The sequence below is a fragment of the Astatotilapia calliptera genome, chromosome 12 (genome assembly GCF_964374335.1).
Source record: "Astatotilapia calliptera chromosome 12, fAstCal68.1, whole genome shotgun sequence".
Taxonomy (NCBI): domain Eukaryota; kingdom Metazoa; phylum Chordata; class Actinopteri; order Cichliformes; family Cichlidae; genus Astatotilapia; species Astatotilapia calliptera.
In genome coordinates, this window is record NC_137433.1 from 18,201,828 (window position 1) to 18,222,064 (window position 20,237).

The following is a 20,237-nucleotide window of genomic DNA, read 5'->3' on the forward strand; positions in this document are numbered from 1 at the left end:
GGCGGTGGGAGTTAGCAAATGCTCAGTTTTTTTATTTTATTTTAATATTATGACTTACATTATACCTGCGCTCTGATTCTATACATTCAACATACTCAGTGGATAACAGAGTCGTGTTTTACAGCTGTAAATGTGACTATCAGTGTTTCTCAATGAGAAAAAACACAACTGTGGAACAGACTTCACTTCCCTCAGAGGCCTGTGAAGGAAGTATTTTGGCACTTAGGGAAAAACAGAGCACATCGGTATTCACAAGCTAAAGGAAACATTCGGTAACTTATAGAGTGGCTTTTTCTTATATACACAAGATACACAACAAATGAACCATGGCTAGAGATAGAATCACATACAGTACTCAAACAAAAAATACTGCCTTTGTACAATCCTTCATGTAAACAGGTGCAACAAAACCTCAGAAAGGGTGACTGCTAAGATTCAGTCACAAAATATATCGAGCCGGTGAGCAAGCGAGCAGTAAGAGGGAGATTCAAACTTAATGAGTGCTTTGGCAGCTTGCGTGGAAAAGGCAGGGAGGCAGGCAGTGATTAACTGAACACTTCAGAGTACAAGGCACAGCGGTGCTCAAAGAAAACAGTGATGATCTCCACTTAATCGCGGAGAAGCCCGGAGCATCTGCCGCCAGAGCAGGGCAGCGGCACCGGCGAGCTCCCGCTCCGCTAGGCTGTCATCTCCAGAGAGCTGTGGCCATATGCTCGGCTCTGCCGCAAACTCACAGGAAGTTAATTTTCTGACAAAACACAGGGATAAATATGACATTCAAACAAGTTGTGCGCAGCCAGGCTGAACACGGATGCCATGCCAAGCTCAAGCTGCACACGTGTCACACTTAGGAACAGAGTTTATTTTCTTGCTCCCCTGGTCGCTTTTTGCTTACTTTTGTAGAAATACACTGGTACATTTTTAGCAAGAAGGTGTTAGCCTACTTAGAAACTAAGCTATGCAGTGTTCAGAGGGAAAAAAATCAATAAATGGAAAAAAAGAAGTAGATGTATGGTATATGATGCAGGCTTGATACTAAAAAAAAGCTACCACAATACCTACTGCAAGTTTTTATTATAATGTATTATATAAGGCACCTCAGAATGTCCTATGTGCAAACAAAATCCCAAGAAAATGCCAATGTCATTGTTCTAATGGGGAGGGGGGGGTGTCCTGGAGAAATATAAGGTTAACTTTCTTTTCTGTTCAAAGACGTATCGCTCCCCACGGTGTTACATTAAAATAATGTCAATCAAACCATTAAATAGGCGATCTGTCTAACCTTGTCTGGTGCAGGTGAAACGCCATAGCGGGCCTGAACAAAGGGCTCGCAGGTGTGAGCGGAATCCCAATACCTTATCACTGGGCCAATAAAGAACAGAATATAGTGTTTCTTAGATCTCTGCGCTTTGCTACCACTCCATTTCAGACAAAAAGGGGAAACTGAGCCTTAGGGGTGAAGCAGGCAGTTCCAGCCTATAGATTCTTTACAACAATAGCCAGTATCATATAGTCAGGAGACTGGAGGACAGCTGAAGATGGAGCAGCCTGTCTGGTCCTTCAGAAGGAGAGTGTATACAGAAAGGCAAAGGGATGAAAGAAGTGGGAGCTGGGTGGTAACGGACAGGGCCAGGTTTGGGTCTCCACCTGAGGCAATCAGAGGACACAAGTAAGCCTAGAGAGATGAACATATAAGTCTGGGATAGTCATACCACTGGGGCCCATGTTTTTTCTTTAGTAGCAAGATTTTAGAAGTGGGAGCAGTCATGCAGATCCAAATGGCCTTTGTCATTGAGAACAGGTAAGAACTTAAGCCCATGAACCTTGACACACTGCTTGGTGGCTGGCTACCTTTTGCCCTCATGTATGAGGCCTGTCTCATATGAACTGAAAGGCCTCTCTATTGGATGTTTGTCTTAAACAACTGACTGTAAAAGCCAGCCTTTCAGTAATGACAAAACAGGCAACAATATTTGGGCCAAGAAATAGAGTAGAATGAAGTACAAACATATTAATCTATTTTTAAATCCACTCATTACGAAAATGAGCCTAAAGAGCTTCACATAGTGTATAACGCACTAATGTTGCTGCAAAATGCTGGGAGAATCTGTTGGAAATATAATATATCCAGCACACATGCACACAGCAGCACATACCCATATATCAAGTGCTGAGTGGCAATCATTCACCTAGACACTGCCACATTGTGGTAAATGGGCTTATTTTGCATGAGAAGGAAGAGGGAGCGATGGGCTGCAGCGAGCAAAAGAGGGACTGAGGGACTGAATCAAATGATATGAGTAGGCAAAATTAAGCTCCAATGCAAGTGGAACACTTCACAAGAGAGCCAATTTCAATTCCACAGCACTTAATTTAGGATTTGTGTGGTTCAGCAGCATGCTACTGTATAGTAAGCCACGTAAGGACAAAGCTTGAGAGGCAACTAACAAGAAGCTATCCAGGCTCTTGAGGTATCCATCACGTAGACCTGCCCCTACTCCCAACAGTGAATTAAAAACTAATATTATAGCTAAGAGACTGTGTGGATGTTTAAAGGGGTCATTAAAAAATCATATTAATTTTGCATCTGCAGTGTGTAAATTTTGGCTCCCTCTTCCATCAGTGAGAGCAATTACACAAACACTGTGAACCTCTTTCTGGATTGAAACTCTTCCTCTCAATACTTCTTAGATTTTTGCCCAATAGGCTTCACAACATTCTTAGCTGTGTTAGCCTAAACCTTCTTTCCCAGCTCTTCATTTTTCTATATTGCGTTTATGTAAATATGACCCAAACAACTTTAAGATAATCAGAAGCCACTGGGAGTAGTGATGGATTGGGTAACGATTTGTGCATAACTGTAAAGAAACCATAATCTTCATACCTGGTTCTCTTTGAAGTCAGCCCTCTGGAAGTCATAGCCTAGCTGAGCATAAAAGTTGTTCCCAAAACTGTAGACCTGCCCAGTTTCGGTCCATATGAAGGAGTGTCGGCTTCCACAGGCTATGCCAACTACATTGGCAAAATTCCCATCTAGGTGACTTCCTCTGACGTTTAGTTCCTGTGGCAATTTGACTTCGACTGGCTGTTTTTTTACTGCCCTCTCTCCATTACCCAGCCTAGGAAAAAAAAAAGAAAATAAGACAGAAAATACCTTTAGGCTTTTTCTTCTTCTGCAGTCATTCAATATTCTTTATATTCTGCTATTTACACTTTAAAAGTTTATTTTCTTTAATTTTCTTTATTTTATTGCAACATAACAAAAGACACCACCAGAAATCGCTTTTACTTGCACTACTCCAATGATACTATAATTTTACCTTTGAGCTATTTTTCTTCTAACCAAACAAGAGTCGCCTAATAAGCATGTTTCAGTGAGGTCAGTTTTACATTCCGGGGAAATCGCTGAACCCAACTTAATTTGAAGCTGTACAAATGACTTTACACAGGCCAGAGCCGAGACTCGTTTCTGCTTCTGCATGCCTAGTGCGAGTGAACAAAGAACATCCAAGCCCCTGTTTCAAGATGAGCTGGTCAAACGCAGCCCCAGCACCCCTGTGACCTATGAGCTCCCAGCAGCTTCAAACGGAGCTCTGCTGTTTGCTTCTTGATAAAATGCTCCTCTTTGTATTTGTTTCCCTGAGCCAGCGTCATAACCTGCAATGCCCCGGCCATATCTGCTAGTTTGCGGCATGTCTGGGAAAAATAACAAACAGTCTTCTCCATTATTTCCACAAACGGGGAACGAAAGGTCCTCGCCCGTCATCCCCACGAGAGCCTGTATTGATTACAACAATGCTTCAACTCAAGACAAGACCACTCTGGGGTCACAGCTATTTCCATCAGAAAGTTTGCCAGTTTAAATTTACACAGCTCCCTCGTACTCTTCTCCTCTCTCGCCTCCAGTGAGACACACAGGAGAGCTGAGGAATTTTCAGATATCAGAGTGCCAGTTGTGTAACACAGATGCTCACCCTTTGCTCTGCAAGTGGGTGTTGCAGAACTCCAACTATAGGCTCCTCCAACTATAAGCGCCCCACTAGAGAGCCCCGACCTGCTTAGACAGGTCAAAGCATCATCAGTAGAGAGAGAACCGCAGACAGAGAAATGGAGATTGAGAGAAGGAGACTAAGGGACAATGGGAAATGATGAGAGAGTGAGAAGTGATGCCTTTGTTCCTTTTATGTATTTCTCTGAGGTCTGCCATGCAGCTGTTTGAGTACTTGAGGGCCACTGAATCACTGTAGTCCCCATGCCCTTAAATGTCATTAGAGCCAGACTGGCTCCTGGCTGGAGAAGTTTTAACAAGGAAGCTCATCAAAAGATAAACAACTTCTGTTTGTTTATAACTATGTCTGAGTTTGTTTGTCTGTCAGCTAGCCTCTTTCGTCCGATTAATATACAGCCATGCAGTACACCGGCAGAAAACAATAAGACGTTTGAATGGCCAGTGGGCAGAACAAACTGATAGCTTCACAGACAGATGAGTAGTTCCCCAAAGTATCACTACTCATCCTCATCCTTCACACACCATCAAAGCAAGACAGATAACGTTACTTCTGACATTTACTTACTGTCCACTGGTGCCATTTCCCCATGCAAAGATCTTGTTATCCACTGTAGTGAAAAGGAAGAAGAGGACAATGTTATTATATGACATATCGGCCAAAACGCGTCAACGGTCGTTTCAAATTCTTTGAGACAATCTTTGGACTCGCATGTGGCTACTGCTGTTGAAATAATGACAAGTGGTAATGCTTAAAAGCTGCAGATGTTTCACAGTAATGGCTCAGGTTGTGTGTTTTCCCTTTTGTCCTCAAGTGTAGAGTGAGCAGTGCCATGTCAGCGGGTGGACCCTTTCCCGCTGCGTGAAGTTTGATTAATACAGCCTCGACAGAGAGTTCAGAGACTGGGGCCGCCTCTCACACACCCTGCTGTAAAATAATGAGCCTTCAGCGGGAAGGAATAATATACATGGGAGACACTTCCTTAGAATAAGTCCAAGCTGAATATATTCAAATGAAATGAGGAGAGAAGGCAATCCTAACTGATTAGACTTGTCTCAAAGAGAGGGCGAAGCCCATATATTTCTCCTTCTATGTACATGTATTTAACTGTCACCTCTGCACTAAGAGTCCAACATGGCACTCATCCATTTGCATATAGTTACTATAAATACCTGGACCTTACCTGTTCCTGCAGTGATTCGAGTCACGCTAGAATACAGACAAGTCTTATTGGTCTTATGGGAACTCAAACACCACAGGGGTAACAGCCAATAGCAACAGACTTTACTCATCAAGCCAGCGGAGCCCTCATACATTATAGAGTAGGCTTTATGATTTACCTAAGCTTGTCAAAAGAGAAAAATTATCAGGCAAATGTGGGGTAATAAATTGCAATCCGTGCTGCATATGTTTGACACGTGACCCTTGGCATTTTAAGGATCGGGTTGTATGAAAGAGTCACAGGCAAATGTGGGGAAAAAAGAAAATAACATGAAAAGTGAAATATCACTTGGGAAACTTTGAGGAAAATGTTCAAAACATTTGAGGGATTGCTCCTTTTGCCAGAATACAACACCTATTGTGCACCTACGTTGCACTGATACATAGATATTGTCCCTAATTAACCAGTTTCTAATCAAACAACTGTAGAGCACACACTTTTCTTTACTTTGACTGATGTTAAAATACATCTTCAGACTATGGGTAGATTTTCTGCAGAATACAGTACACATACACGAATCAAAGTTTTCTACTAGTCAGTCTCATTAAATCATTGGTGAAGATCTGTTGATTCAACCTCTGGAGGTGACAGCCAGTGTTTTGGCCAGCAGATTTCTGGATAAAGGATAACTGACTACCTATTCCATGAGCCTCTCACTGTTTAGAATTTAGATACATTTTAAAAAGAGTTGTGTTCCTCAGTTTCACTCCACTCCAAACTGTACACCCACACCCAAAACCAACCCAAAGTATTGACCCACAAAGCTTCCAGTTTCTAGATTCTGATTTTGAATATTCAGATATGTGTTTAGAGAAATTAGCTGCAAATATGATTATGTACATCATCATTTATGCAGTCCAGTCATCTACGTGTTCATGTGCTACTCGAGCATACAATGCAGAACTGCTCCACTACTTTGGCTGGTTTGCTAAAAACTAAGATCAAGCAATCAACAAATAGACTGTAACTTTATATTCAAGTTGGGCAGCAGAAATAAACTGCACTTTTAATATGCAGACATTTTATAACCTTTCAAGTGCATTAGGTAATAATTCATGTGAAATTACCTCCTCTAGCTAGATTCAGGACATACTGCTCAATGGACCAACCACAATATTTATGAAGTGCTGCTCAATACTGGTCTATGTACATTTTCAGTGTTCACATTAATAATATAAACAAAATTAATTAAATGAAATTAATTAAACCACCATGTTTTAACAATACATAAAATTAAAAGAAGAGATTGTTGTTGCCTCAAATAGCATCTCTTTTTTAGACTCTCATTCTATGTTTTTTATAAAACAAAACTGTAGCAATTATGAGTCTAGTAAACATGAAGCATGATGTTTTTTTTATGTTTTCTGCATATGTTCCATAATAATATAATGTTTTATCATTTACATTAAATACACAAATACTGTAATTTAACCATTCGCTCATACATTATGGTGGAAAGCCACTCGCCTTAGAAATGTCACTATTATGAAGACATTTTTAATATGTATATTAATATTTACATTTACATACATTATATATGTTTTTGTCTTTTAAGTGTCTAATTTTAAAATTCAATTATGCGTTTGTGTAAACGGGTTACATTTAACATGGCAGTATAGAAAAATATGTGTGTATGAATTAAAACGTGCCTTTTCGGCAGGCTATTATTGACATGCACCACAGTTCAGGTTGTGTGTAGCGAATGTTCTCCCTAAGACGCTTTAAGATGTTGCAGTGTAACTCAGCTTTGACAGCCTGGAGGACAAACTCACAGTGCACAATCCTATGAATGTCAAAGAAAATGATGCTCTTGCTCGTGCTTCTGACAAGTTCTCATGGCAGAGACTGCAGACTCTTCCAGTCAAGACTGCTCTTTAGTTTCTGAGAGCAAGCTCATCATCAGCAATGATCCTCGACACGCAGGTTAGTTCAGTGTGTGTGTGCAACAATAACAGTTTCTGAACTTTCTGACTGCAAGACGTGTAAGTTTGTTGCCACAACTTTACATGCTCATGGAAGCAACTGATTACTCTCTTGCAGAGCATACTCATGTAGCTAGAAGCACAGTATCAGCTGATTTCATCTTATGAACCATCACATACATGCAATAATGTTATGCATTTCAGACTGATTTTGGGAACAGATTTTAATTGGCTGATCCAGGTTTCTGCGACAAAAGCTGGACTGCACCTATCCTGGCTGTGTCCTGTCTCTGGCCCTAGGATAGGTTCCAGCCTGTGCAGCCCTGAATTGGATAAGTGGCAGAAGACGGTGAATGGATATTTCACTTTTTTGAACACCAGTGTAAAATATTAGTTTTGAGAGAATTTTAGGATTATGGCAGTTTTAACACTGTGATGTTACAAAACGTATCATAAAATGTTAAAACACCTAAAACTAACTATTTGTTTGTCTCACCTCACCTTTTTTCTCCACAAATGATACTAGGTTTTACATTAATCCTAGCCACAAACGATATTGTATATGATTATACAGATATATGTATATATGAGTTCGAAATCTCCTCGGCTTTCTGCTACAGATGTGCTTGTTCGGTTAACTTGTAATTTATCCTAAATATATCATTTTGACTGGTTGCCTGTGTTAGACCTGTGGCCCGGTCGTCATTTCCCATCTTATATATGATATACTATCATGTATTGTACTGCTGGATCTATTGCTTACAAGTTTCAAAAACAATACAGAAACTTTAAGCAAAATTTATCAACTATATTTCACTTGAGTGTCTGTGGGTTTACAGAAGAGCTTTAACTTTTTACGTATTTAAAAAAATATATATAAACACAGTCGAGCTTTACTTTTGGCTGGGATAAGAATTCTTAGTGGAATAATGAAATAAAGATGAGAGTGAAAATGCAATGGGAATAAAGACTGCGCCTATTTTATTTTGCAGTTTTGTGTTTTATTGTATCCTTTTCTTCTCGTACTTTTTTATTTTTCTGTTTTTGTTTCTTTTGCTACTCCAACTCTTGAGAATTGTAACGTGGGAGTATGATAAATAGCAGTGGTTAGAGTATGTTGAACCGAAGCACAAAAAAATATTGGCAGCTGTAGGTCTGCTGTGTTGTTCGGCACACAGGCGCATTATTAAAGATATCTATTATCACCAGGTTTGGGTCAAACAGTAAACAACACTAAAAAGTATCTACATCTAAAATGTATTTTAGTTTGGGAAAACAGAAAAACTTTAGATTATAAAAGTTGATTATTTGGTTAGTTTAACAGTTTCAGTCTGATCCTTTCATATGCAGAGTGCTTCTTCCAACCCGTTTCAAAGGCTAAAAAATGTCTTTGCAAAGTAGTATTTAAATCCAGGTCTTCATAATTAATACACGTGCTCAGGAAAATGCATCTCTTTACTGTTTTATGTCCCTCACCTTGTATCTTTAAGCCCTCTGTTCTCCTCTGAGTGGCAGATGTTTTCACCCCCACCCTAACCCACCCAGCCACCCACACATACATTCTCTCTGTCTGTGGCTGGCATGGGGGCACGGAGGCCGACAGCGGTGCATCAGGCTGACAAACAGAACTGATGGGCTGGGCTGAGAGCGGGCAATCTGGCAGGTTGAGTATTCACCCTCCTTTGCCCCCCACTAGCCCCTTGCTAGCCCCTGCTGCTCTGCACCATACGCAGGCACCGGCATCCCAGCGGCTGGTGGCCCATTGCTTTGCTCCCCCATAAAAATAGCCCATCCCATTATTCTTCTGCCTCCCTGGGGGCCACAAGGTCTCCAGCATCATTACCAGGACTAAGGATCTGACTCTGCCGCCACCACTTGGTACTCCCCCTCCTCTCCCCTCACTCCTCTTCTCTAATTATAGGTCAAGCACTCTTTTTGTAAATTATAAAACCTTTGTTCTTATCAGGAAAACTGAACAAGAAGGAAAGATACGACAGGAGGGCAGGGAGCAAGGAAGACGTGAAAAAGTATGTGTAAAAAGTGGAGGGAAGATGATGTAAAAATAAGAAAGGAGGGGGAAATTTTTCAATTATAAAGCCAAGCTAATTTGGTATGACCAGCGACTGTCATGCATGGTGACGGAGCTCCATTATGCAGTCATTTGAGCTCTTTCAAATTAGTTATGTTAATGTCCTGCGTGTGAATGTAACACTTGGATGGGACAAGATTTCAGCAATTAATTTCTACAGTCAGTGGAGAGACAAGCAAATTTATTTTCCCCCTCTCAGGGAATTGGTGGCGGAGGGAGTGAGGAGGGGAGAGAGCATTCTGGAGCAGGGAACAAGCTAAACACAAGACCTAAATAAAGCCTGAACAATGGGAGCCAATGCCTCCTCATTCATTCAATTGACAATGTTTTGCAGCTTAAACCTGTTTTATTAATTATGTTTGACATTTCCTTAATTAGTTTCATTTACACCAAATCAATCCCTGCTGCTGTACAGCGTCATTTATCATTTTAAAAAATTTGCATAGCCAGTGCTGACTTTTTCTACTTAATTATACATTAAAAGTGTCAGCCGCGCTTGCTGCCTGGCATTATCTGAGGCAGAAAGGTTTGTGGCTGGACGGGGGTGGCATTAATCATCAGGGCGGGCGCGGGCAAGGGGTGCTCCCGGTTGCCAGCGGGAGAGCCGAGCGGGCTTCTCATTTTCTAAGCTTGATGCTTTCGGGGCTATGGTGACCTTAATGACCTACGGGGAGAAGGAGACAAATCAACGACCTCCAGCCCCAAAAACAACTACATCTTGTTTACAAATCATGTGGAAAGGAAAGGCAGGAGCAGAAGCAGGGAAAGAAAAGCCAGGAAGATATGTAGGCAAATCAACAATACAAGTTGAGCTGCCATACTGTATATATGCAAGCACTAAAGAAATGGGTATTGTTTGGATAACAGTTTTTTAGGCTTTTATTTAACTTAATGATTAAAGGTAGCTCATTTGCATTTACATGTAATGTTTTTTTTTTTTGGATAAAAAAAAGAAAGATCATCAGCTTCATGTGTCAGAAAGCTAGCTAATGTTCTTCATTCTAATTAAATAATGCCAGCATTATTAGCTGAAATCTAAATGTATACCACTGTATCTCAAAAAGCAACTTAACCGGCTGAGTCAACTGGCTGAGTATGGCTATTACTTTCCCTTCAGCAAGTTTGTGAACACAGAGCAAACTGACAGCTCAAATACCTGGCAAGCTCACTCCTGAGTAAATCTTCTGAGTGTTGAGGTGAACATGGCTTTACAAATCACCCATTCAGGAACTGAGGCAGAAATTGGCAGGTAGGCAGAGCCGTGGTGTCAGGAGTGAAAATTACTCTGAAATGCGGAGCACAGTGAGAGACTGAGTGAGTGAGTCTCTGAATGGTGAAAGCTATGGGTGTCACTGTGTACTATGTTCACATGGGAAATCAAACAAGTGTATTTTGGAGGCGAGTCAACACTTTTGTCCTTTGGAAAATGAAAATATTTCATGTCAATTTAAATTCAGACCGGCCTCAGGTACTGCACATAAAAAAAGTGCATGGCATATCAGGCTCATGTTCATGCGCAGGTGAAACGGTTACTCTTACTGGTAAAAAGCCAGTCTTTACATCAATTGTTATATTAAATGTATCTTTAGGAGATTAAAATGCACAATGATAAGTATTAGACATAAGGCGAGGATACACCAGAGTCAAAGATGAAGAAAACCAACCAAACAGCTGATTTCTCAAAAAGGCCCCTGGATAAGATGTATTAAGAAGTCTGTAGCCATGGCTTTGCTTAAAAAAATATTTAAAGGGAAACACAAAAGAGAGGCAGACAACAAAGAACCTGATGAAGTGGCAAATACCTTGGCATGCTCCAACAGGAGCAGCACAGAGGCTACATGTGCACGGCTCGCTGCCCCCTCTGGCCCCAGCTAAAGTACTAACTATCCTCCCTGGCTCATTGTATTAAGATAATCAAGGTATCTTTGATTGCAATGGGCCAGATCAATGTTTGAAAATTAAAAAAAAAAAGGGGGGGGGGGGGGGTCTTGCTAATAGACAGGGAAATGCTTAAGAATGAATTGCTAAAATGTGGAGAATGGGGAGTATTAGACATCATTATTGTAGAAAGTTCCTAATCCGCATATTAATGCTGCACATTGACTGGAAAACTTTGTATTATTGCAAAGTACTTGAAATAAGCCACTAACTCCTTTCACGCATGAAAATATTATAATTTATATAAGTGATCACTTTAAAACTAGAACTTTCCTTTCTCTTCAGCCCCCCCACCCGAACATCACCATCAATTCCCCGACGAGAAGCACCCCTTTAAATGCAAAACATTTCTACTATCAAGGATTATGCTTCCTTTCAGGATATATGAAAACCCCTTTGAGAAAATATGATGATGAATTCATGGGCCTAAAACTCCGGGGTAGTTTTTACATTCGCAAAAAAACGGAAGGAGGGGAGGAGAAAAATCACCTATTTGGATGGCATACATTACCATTACTCTTGTATTGTATCTCCACTTTTCATAATGACGGGGATAAGTGTCCTGCACCGAATGCGTATCCGCTGACAATAGAGGCAGACATTACTTGGTTAAAAGCTTGGGGTCCTGTGGGTAAAGAGGCCCAGAGAATAAAGAGTATCCGTCATGGCTAACGAGCTATAAGGATAGCACATTGCCTTTATAAATCACTAGATCTTGCTGTTTATTTAAATTCATTGGTGCCTCATTATAACTGAGCTATGCACCTTTAGGTCTGAGTTGATTAGGAGTGCCATAGCTCAAAATGGCTTTTAATTCAGTGAAACGTAGCTCTGACCTTGGTGCCGTAACCCTGACTAAAACACGCAGCGACTCCCACATTAATAATGATGCTACCTTTACTGGGCCGCAGAGCTCTGCCGCTGCTACTTAAAATATGTATTATTAGTTACCAGCGACGGCACATTTATCACACCAAATTACCCTTCGGTGTAAAACTGCTTAATTCTGGGTCCCTGTACCCCTCTGCACTATTACCTGCTCTTTAGAAAGGCCTGGAATTAAATGTAGGGATGAAATGTCAGGGTAATGGGGAAGAGGATGCGGGTCGATGGGATGCACACTTGATCATTCCCTAGTGGCCTTCTCCACATCCAGACAATATACTGAATGTGTCCTCCTCGTAAAAGAAGCTTCATTGCATCTTGCTTTGCAGGCCTTTGAAGACGTAAAATGCTGTTACACTATAATATGCTTTACACTGATCATTAAAATTACATGCAAAATATTATCTACTTCATGTGGGCTTGAAGGACAACTATATATTCTAGGCATCAAGATCAAATGAAATATTTGGCTCATAAACAGAAACTTTGGATGAGCAAAGAAAACAAAAGCAACCCCAAACTTTTTAGTCACCGGAGCATTTTAACAGATCAACACATGACTTCAGCATACAATACATACACCAGCATTTCTGTGCACAACACAACAGTACCTACTCACATTCTGCCAGCCTATTGAGGAAACAGAGTGGAAACTGGCCATTGTTCATCCCCTGTGTGCCCACCAGAGACTGATTACTTGGACCAATCAGCTAAATGATTAGATCTATTAGGTACCTTAGAGTGGCCATCAACATCAGCTTGCCAAGCTTCAAGACCTGTGGGACTTAGCCCATCAGAGTCAACTCATTAGGTGTCTGGACTCTACCCAAAACTACAGCAGAAAGACACAGACAGAGGGCCAGGAAGACAGTAGGGAGAGACAGAGTGAGAGAGAGAGAAAACAAAACTTCAATAAATGAATTAGATGCCTCCCAAACAATAAAGCACCTTTGGGATCACTTGTGTTTATGTGGTTCAACATCTCAAGAACATGTAAAAACAATACAAAGTGATCTAACAGATAACATAAGTGGGAGTATTTTGAGTGTTAGCCACATATTCCATTGTTATAAGACCAATGGGAATGGACTGGTATACAGAATTTCTTTTCTCTAAGTATAACATCAAACAATCCAGTAATAATTTAGATTACCAGGGACAAGGCGATGACGGTTTTACAGAGAAACACAGACAGTGCTGGCATAAACACATTTCTCATATCAAACACAGCCGTACAGTACATAAATATATGCACAATACATTAATGGTTTCTGCTCATCTGAGCAAGTGGCAAGGCTGGAGCAGTGGGGGGAAAAGAGACGTTACACACATTCCATCAGATGTCGAATCAATTAGTCACGACCATCTTCCAAAGTCAGAAATAACCACTCGTCCTCCTGTCTCCAGGGAGCCAGGGATAGGCCTGGGCAACAGACGAGAGATGGGAAAGGATCCAGAGACCCAAAGGGGGGTAAAAGGAGGAAAATGAGAGAAAAGAAAAAAGGGGATAAATAATGCTGTCTGTTTTACACCGCACCGTCTCGCGTCTCTATTTTTTCACTAGTTTTCCGTATATACAGTAGGTTCTCAGCGGAAGTGTCTTTGCATATCAGAGGGCACTCGTTTTGCACACTGTAAATACTCTGGTCATTAACATTTGATGACATTATCTTCCTAATCGCACAATAGAAGGTCTCCTTCATAATGTATACAGTACATCGCAGCTGTAACACTGACTCGAACCCTTTTTTGACGACTCTCATTGGGCAGCTGTTTGTGTCTTTTCACTAACAACAAAGCCTTTAATCTGTTAATCTGAAGCATAAAGCAAGCACAAAGATCATGTGACCGCTTTGCTAAAAGGTAAAGGGACATGATTATTTTTCATAAAGAGAAGCACAATGGAGATCCTTTCCCTGGAGGCTAAAAATAATTTAATCTGGCATGTAGATGCACAAATAGCAGTCTTACATGTGAATTGTACCCATTATTACTGGTTTTCAGAAGTTGGTAGCCGATTAATCTGTTTCTCCTCATCTGAGCTGGTGTAGAGAGGAGAAGCTATTGTATCTGCTAAGATTTCCCTTTTGCTTTGTAATCTCCCTGAACCTCCAGATTAGAGCAGTTTATCTAAAGACTGAATAACATGATCTAAAATACTTTTATCAAACGTGTTACCCTCCACACCTTGTGTTCTAAAGCGAAATACCACCGTATTAGCCTAAATATTTGAAGAACAAAGTTCTTCTGCATAAAACAAGTGCTCTAAAAACAGTTTATACTCTATATGGTTCCTGTGGTAAAGTATGAGAGGGAGCGGTTCTTCGCTGAACACAACACTAACCAAGCCGCTGGGTGTAAGTGTTGTTGTTTGCCCACGGACTTGACCCCCTAGAATAAGCAAGGAAAAAAGTCAGAGTGAACTAGCAAGTGCAAGACAGAGACAGAGAGGGTACTTTGTGGGACCCAAAACCACTGCAGAGAAGGCCACAGACACCCCGCATTCCCTTCTGATTTCGTTATTTGTTCATATCGCAACGAATGGTTCTTGTTGTTAGGGGGTTGGCAGTGGAGTGTAGTCAAGGGGCGAGAGAAAACTGTGGTCCCCGCTCTGAATCCGCCACATTAGATGGCGTGTGTTTGTGCCCTAGGGATCGCAGCGCCTCAGCCTGTGTTTGGGGTACTTTGTCAGATGACTCAGTGTGTGTGATTTATGAGCTCTGGAAAGGTTGCATTTCCAGCACGCATGGACGTCCGCATGGTAAATGGAGAAATTCTGAATTTATTAACATACAATGAATGATGATTAATGTTTTGGTATAGATCATGCTCTCTTTTCAGATGTCTCAGTATGGGGGTGATATATGCAGCAATAAAATGATATGTATGTACTCAAAAGCACATTGCGTGAGCATCGAGTCCATGACTCTTAGACACATTTACTGTGTATATGTGTGATGCGAGTACTGGAAGGTTCCCTAGTGTTATCGGAACTCCGTGGACATTTATCTATGCACTGAACGACAGTACGACTTGTGCAAGTTCTACCCTCCGCACAAAGTGAACTGTTCCCTTCTATGGGAAATGCACCTTGCATAGTCAATGAGGAAATGTATAAATTAAAAACACGAAAAACTGTGAGCAAAAGAATGCAATTTAGACCGATATCAGTATACATTTGGAGATCCATTCATCAAAATCCCCACCATTATTAGCTTTTGTATTCTACAACACATCTTGTGTCTCCCTCATCAGCTTTTTCAATATCTTCTCAAATACATTACTGCCAGTGTCGAGCGGGTATGTTCACCCTAGGCCAATTACTGCGTTGAACCATAAAGGTAAGCATTGCTGAAGAAAGTTCTCTCATATATTTGCCTTTGTGTCTCAGCCACCCACCGACGCAGGTGGGAAATACAGGTAATGTTGGACATCTTTATAATCACAAAGACAACAGAGGAATCAATATGCAGAAGCATGTTTCTGACAGGTTCTTGGAATACATCTATATGGGAGATTGTGAGTCTCCCAACACGTTTGCATCTCTAAACGGTGAATCAGGGTTGACCTCTACTTATGCAATGAGTCAACCATTTCAGCCTTGGAAAGAGGCTGCATATTGCTCCATGCTTGCACGTGTGTGTGTGTGTGTGTGTGTGTGTGTGCGTGTGTGTGTGTGTGTGTGTGTGTGTGTGTGTGTGTGTGTGTGGGAGGGGAGGGGGGGAATCAGATAAGTTAGATGGAGTGATCATTTCATTGGGCGGCCTAAAACACTCAAGTGTGTGTATGCATATCTTGATATGCACTTTGAAGTGACTGTATATGAGGTGCGGTATGTGTGCACGCTCTGTGTTTACTGCAAAAGTCTGAGCCCAAGTAGCGATATAACATAAATGTGTATAAGTATGTGCACGCGCTTGTGGGTTAACTTTATATGAATGTGGTTGCTGTCAGAAGAAGCTGACTGGTGATGAGGGATGGAGAGAATCAGAAACACATTGGGCTGGGAATGGGGTGTGAGCCGCAGGGTCGCCCTGGCACAAAACACAACTGCCTCTCACATCATTACCCTCATTCCCCTAATGCGCACAACACTTAGAGCTACAAACAGGCTTGAGTCCAGAACACACATATAGGCACACAAACCTACAGAGCCACGCACTCACACAGGATAAACTATACATATGCCTGCACTCATCCTCCAGCAACACATAATGTTCTTTTAAGTGTTCGAGTACAGTAACCAAAGCTGTGTCTTAACATTACTGAGAACTGAAGAAAAAAACCCTCAACACATTATACACATTATATAACAAATGCCGCAATTCTGATGGCAAAATATGTAACAGGCTGTTGCAGGTCAGAGTGCTGCATAGTGGCTCTCCAGGACCGGCTCTTTACAAAGTGAGCCAAGGAGGCACTTTTCCACATCCTTAGATCTTTGCCCATTCTGAAAACACATTCATTGCATTTGAGACCAAAAAAGAAATGATAGCCATTTCAAACACAATTGAGCTCCACTGGGAAAAGTATACCTATTCAACTACAGGACCTCCATAAAATCACAGTAGTTTCACAGTGTAACGGATGCTTTCCTCCCTTCTTGCTGCATGAGAGGTTTTAAGAATGGACCGGGGGAGCGCTTGAGCAGAGAAAGAAAAGATAAAGGAAGAGAAGAGCAGAAGATATGATGCAGAAGAGTGGAAGAGAGAGGTAAGCCAAGCATAAAATAACTTCAATCTAACATCCTCTCGGAAGGGGCGGCAGGAGGCAAATAGCAATCCCACCAATGCCGTGTACTCAAGGGGGTTCCCCCCACCTCTCACTGACCCATAGAGAAGAGGATCATGGGAGAGAAGGGATGAGACAAACCCACTTCAATTAAGCCACAGCGACGTCTCGTCAGCACGGCAGATGAGGTGTCAGAGAGTTCAGCCGTGGATAGATCACAAGGAAAAAAACAGTTCCTGGCTCAGCACAGTCACAGTGTTGAACCTTTCTTTCTGTTCTCCTATTTTTCTCCTTCGACTCCTTTATACCTTTCTTCCAGTTTATTATACTAAGATTTTTTTGATATCTTGCAAGATTAGAGGATGGGCATACTTCTTATGAAATCTGTTAATCTAAAGCATAAAGCAAGCATATACAGATCATGTGACCACTTTGCTAAAAGGTAAATGGACATGATTATTTTGCATAAAGGGAAACACAATGGAGATCCTTTCCTTCCAGGCTAAAAATAATTTAATCTTTCGTGTAGATGCACAAAAAGCAGTCTTACACGTGAATTGCACCCATTATTATTGGATTTCAGAAGTTGGTAGCCGATTAATCTGTCTCTCCTCATCTGAGCTGGTGTAGAGAGGAGACGCTATTGTGTCTCCACAGATATTCTTTTTGCTTTGTAATCTCCCTGAACCTCCAGATTAGAGCAGTTTGCCTAAAGACTGAATAACACAATCTAAAAAGAGTAATGACAATGAATTATCCTAAATTATTTGAAGCATGGTTGGACAATTTCAGGCTTACAGATGACAAAAATTAAAGTTCTGATCCATAAACAACTCAAAAAACCAACACTCTGATAACAGATGCTAACATTAATGCCTTTTTTGCTTTTTCCTTTGTTTTTTTGTTTTTTTTTTTTTAAAGACCAACAAGACTTTATATTCTTACACACTAAAAGTAACACAGTAATTCACCTCTTTTTGCCTAATGGCTCCAAAGGTAAAACAGGTTAAATAAGGGAAGAATAGAGGTCCTTCACTGAACACGGCACTAACAGGTAAAGGTCAGAATCACAATTTGTGGCATGCTGCGTACTGCAGTACCATATACTGCAATATTGTGCAATTTATCACCTTGTTTCCAACTGCAAATAATTTCCCCATTGGTAAACTTGTATGATTAACCTGATAAGATAAATTCCTCAGTCTGTTTCGCTCACTTTATTCATTTTTATTGTTGTCAAGAAGATCAACATTATCATTAAACCCCGTCATAAACTTCGCATGCACCTCACAAACTAACAAACTGTTTTGTATTACAAAACTTAACTAAATGCAAACATGTGTGGACTGCTATACTAATACAGGTATTTTGAATGCAAGGCAACAGCAGCAAACAGTTCACAGCGAGATGTTAGAGTTACACATAAATCCACAGTGTGCGACATGAAAGTTAGTGTAACTCTTTGTGCTGTGCTTATACTTTCCTCAACTTGATGTCTCACGTCTCTGCATCATGGGTACAGCCATACTCAGGCTGTGTCCATGTGCTCCCTCTGAATTGGTGTTACCATTGTTGGCTGGTTTTTCGGTTGAGCTGAATTAATGTTAACTTTGGTCTCCACAGTTAAACTTACCTCAGGATAGTGGTTTGTGAATTGATAGTTCTCTCAGTGTATTTACTTTCATACGACAGTCCTTGATAATGCCAATGCGTTATGTCCAACTTTTTTCCATTCCAGGAGTCACCTCCAAACTTACACCAAGTTGTGGATGCTAACATGAAAGAAACCAAAACTACTCATCCTAGTGTTGCTAAGGTCAAATAAACTCTGCAAACCTATTTGACATGGTGTGCATTTGCAACATTATGCAGGGTGCAAAGTGTTGCACATTTAAAACATGATTTCATCAATAAGGATATAATTAATGGTTTCATACTGCACCTAAAATATTTTTTGACCCACATTTAACTTTGTCAATTTAAAGTGTGCTAGGTTTCAAATGGGTTTCAAGGGTTTTGTCTTTTAGTCTCGTCTACTTGTCTTATTTTATTCCTCTTTTATAAACAACTAGCAAATTAGTCACCAGGAGCATCCCTACCCTATTGGCAGCACTGAAAAGAGGGAGGAAAACAAGTCCAAGACAGTAGCAGTGCAGGGAAGGCCATAGACATCTTACATTCAGTTATTTCCTCACATTGCAGCAAAAGGGTTGAGGTTTATGAGTTGACAGTGGAATAACAAACATGTATCAATCTACTTAGATTCAAGGACAGACAAACTTCTTATCAAATATGCACATTAGCAGTGAGGCGCCTCAGCACACCTGAAAATGGCATTTAAAGGTCATAATGACGTGTCGCCAGTGGTGTATCAAGATAGCATGGACAAGTGGAAGGAGCCAAATCAAAGTAATATTCGGAAGAAAAAGGCAGACTGATAAAAATGTGATTTTTCAAGGTGTAGCTAGAAATAAAAGGAGACATAGGCTCTAGGGGTAGGGGTGGGTGTAAGATGAGGGGGCAATCTGAGCGACCATGAGATATTTGTGAGGGCAGTGCTGTGCCAAAGGTTTTAAGAAGATATCGCTCTCTCTGTGATTAGGCTGACATTAGCATAATATCGTCTTTGTCACCTCATAGGCCAATTGTTATGAAAAGCGCCAATCTTTCCACTTTTCCCGTAAAGGCATCAAGCAGGCATCCTAAGGTATAGGAAGCCTCTTTCTCCTCTCTTCACCCAGCACTCCCCCTTTCTTCTATGAAGCTCCGCTTGGGAGATACAAGCTGGATTTGGCTCACATCCTTGCCTCTTCCCCAACACTCTGCGTGGCTGCCTGGTGTCAGAGCGCCAACTCTCCCAACCCAGCTGCACTGATTAGCAGAGGCAGATTATTAGCCAGGCATCCTCCTGGAAGCGGGGTGTCCAACACCATTTTCACTATTGCAAAGTACAAAAGGACAGAAATGCAGAAACAAACAATTAGCCCCGCAAGTATACCACAGCAAAGTAGAGAGAGTTAGGTGAAGCTAATTTGTTTTCACTGCTTGTGGACACATCAGCGAAAAGTGATTCATCAGCATTGTGAAAAGAGCTCTCTCATCTTTCATGCCCTGTCTTTCTCTCTCCCCTCTCCTCTAACTCATCCTCCTCTGTCTAGCACCTGTCCCACTGCCAAGATTTCACCTCCCAAACCCTGGGATGTGAGCATCCCACTCCAAAACTTGTGCAATGCCTTATCTGTACCCCACACACTAACATCCAGCATCTGAGGCATCCTTCTCTCCCTGTGCCAGAAATATGCCGGCATCTCTCGCTCTCTTCCTCTCTCTCTCTCACCCAATTCTCCATCATGTTCTTTTCTCCTTCTCTCTTCCTCTCTCTCTAGAGCTTTGCATTTGAAATTGAACAGACACACAGCCAATTTATCATAGGCTGACACGTG

The 20,237-nt window shown here is 41.2% G+C and overlaps 1 protein-coding gene across 5 annotated transcripts in view; it reads right to left on the minus strand.

The window, feature by feature from the left end:
- The window catches only part of LOC113033075 (uncharacterized), a 308,229-nt gene that overhangs the window by 251,822 nt on the left and 36,170 nt on the right, over positions 1-20,237 (minus strand). For all 5 annotated transcript variants that reach the window (XM_026186380.2, XM_026186379.2, XM_026186378.2 and 2 more), the window contains exons 3-4: positions 4,575-4,617; positions 2,885-3,119 (exon numbers count right to left, since the gene is read on the minus strand). In XM_026186380.2, coding sequence (XP_026042165.2) covers positions 2,885-3,119; positions 4,575-4,617 — 278 coding nt within the window. The remainder of the gene's footprint in view (positions 1-2,884; positions 3,120-4,574; positions 4,618-20,237) is intronic.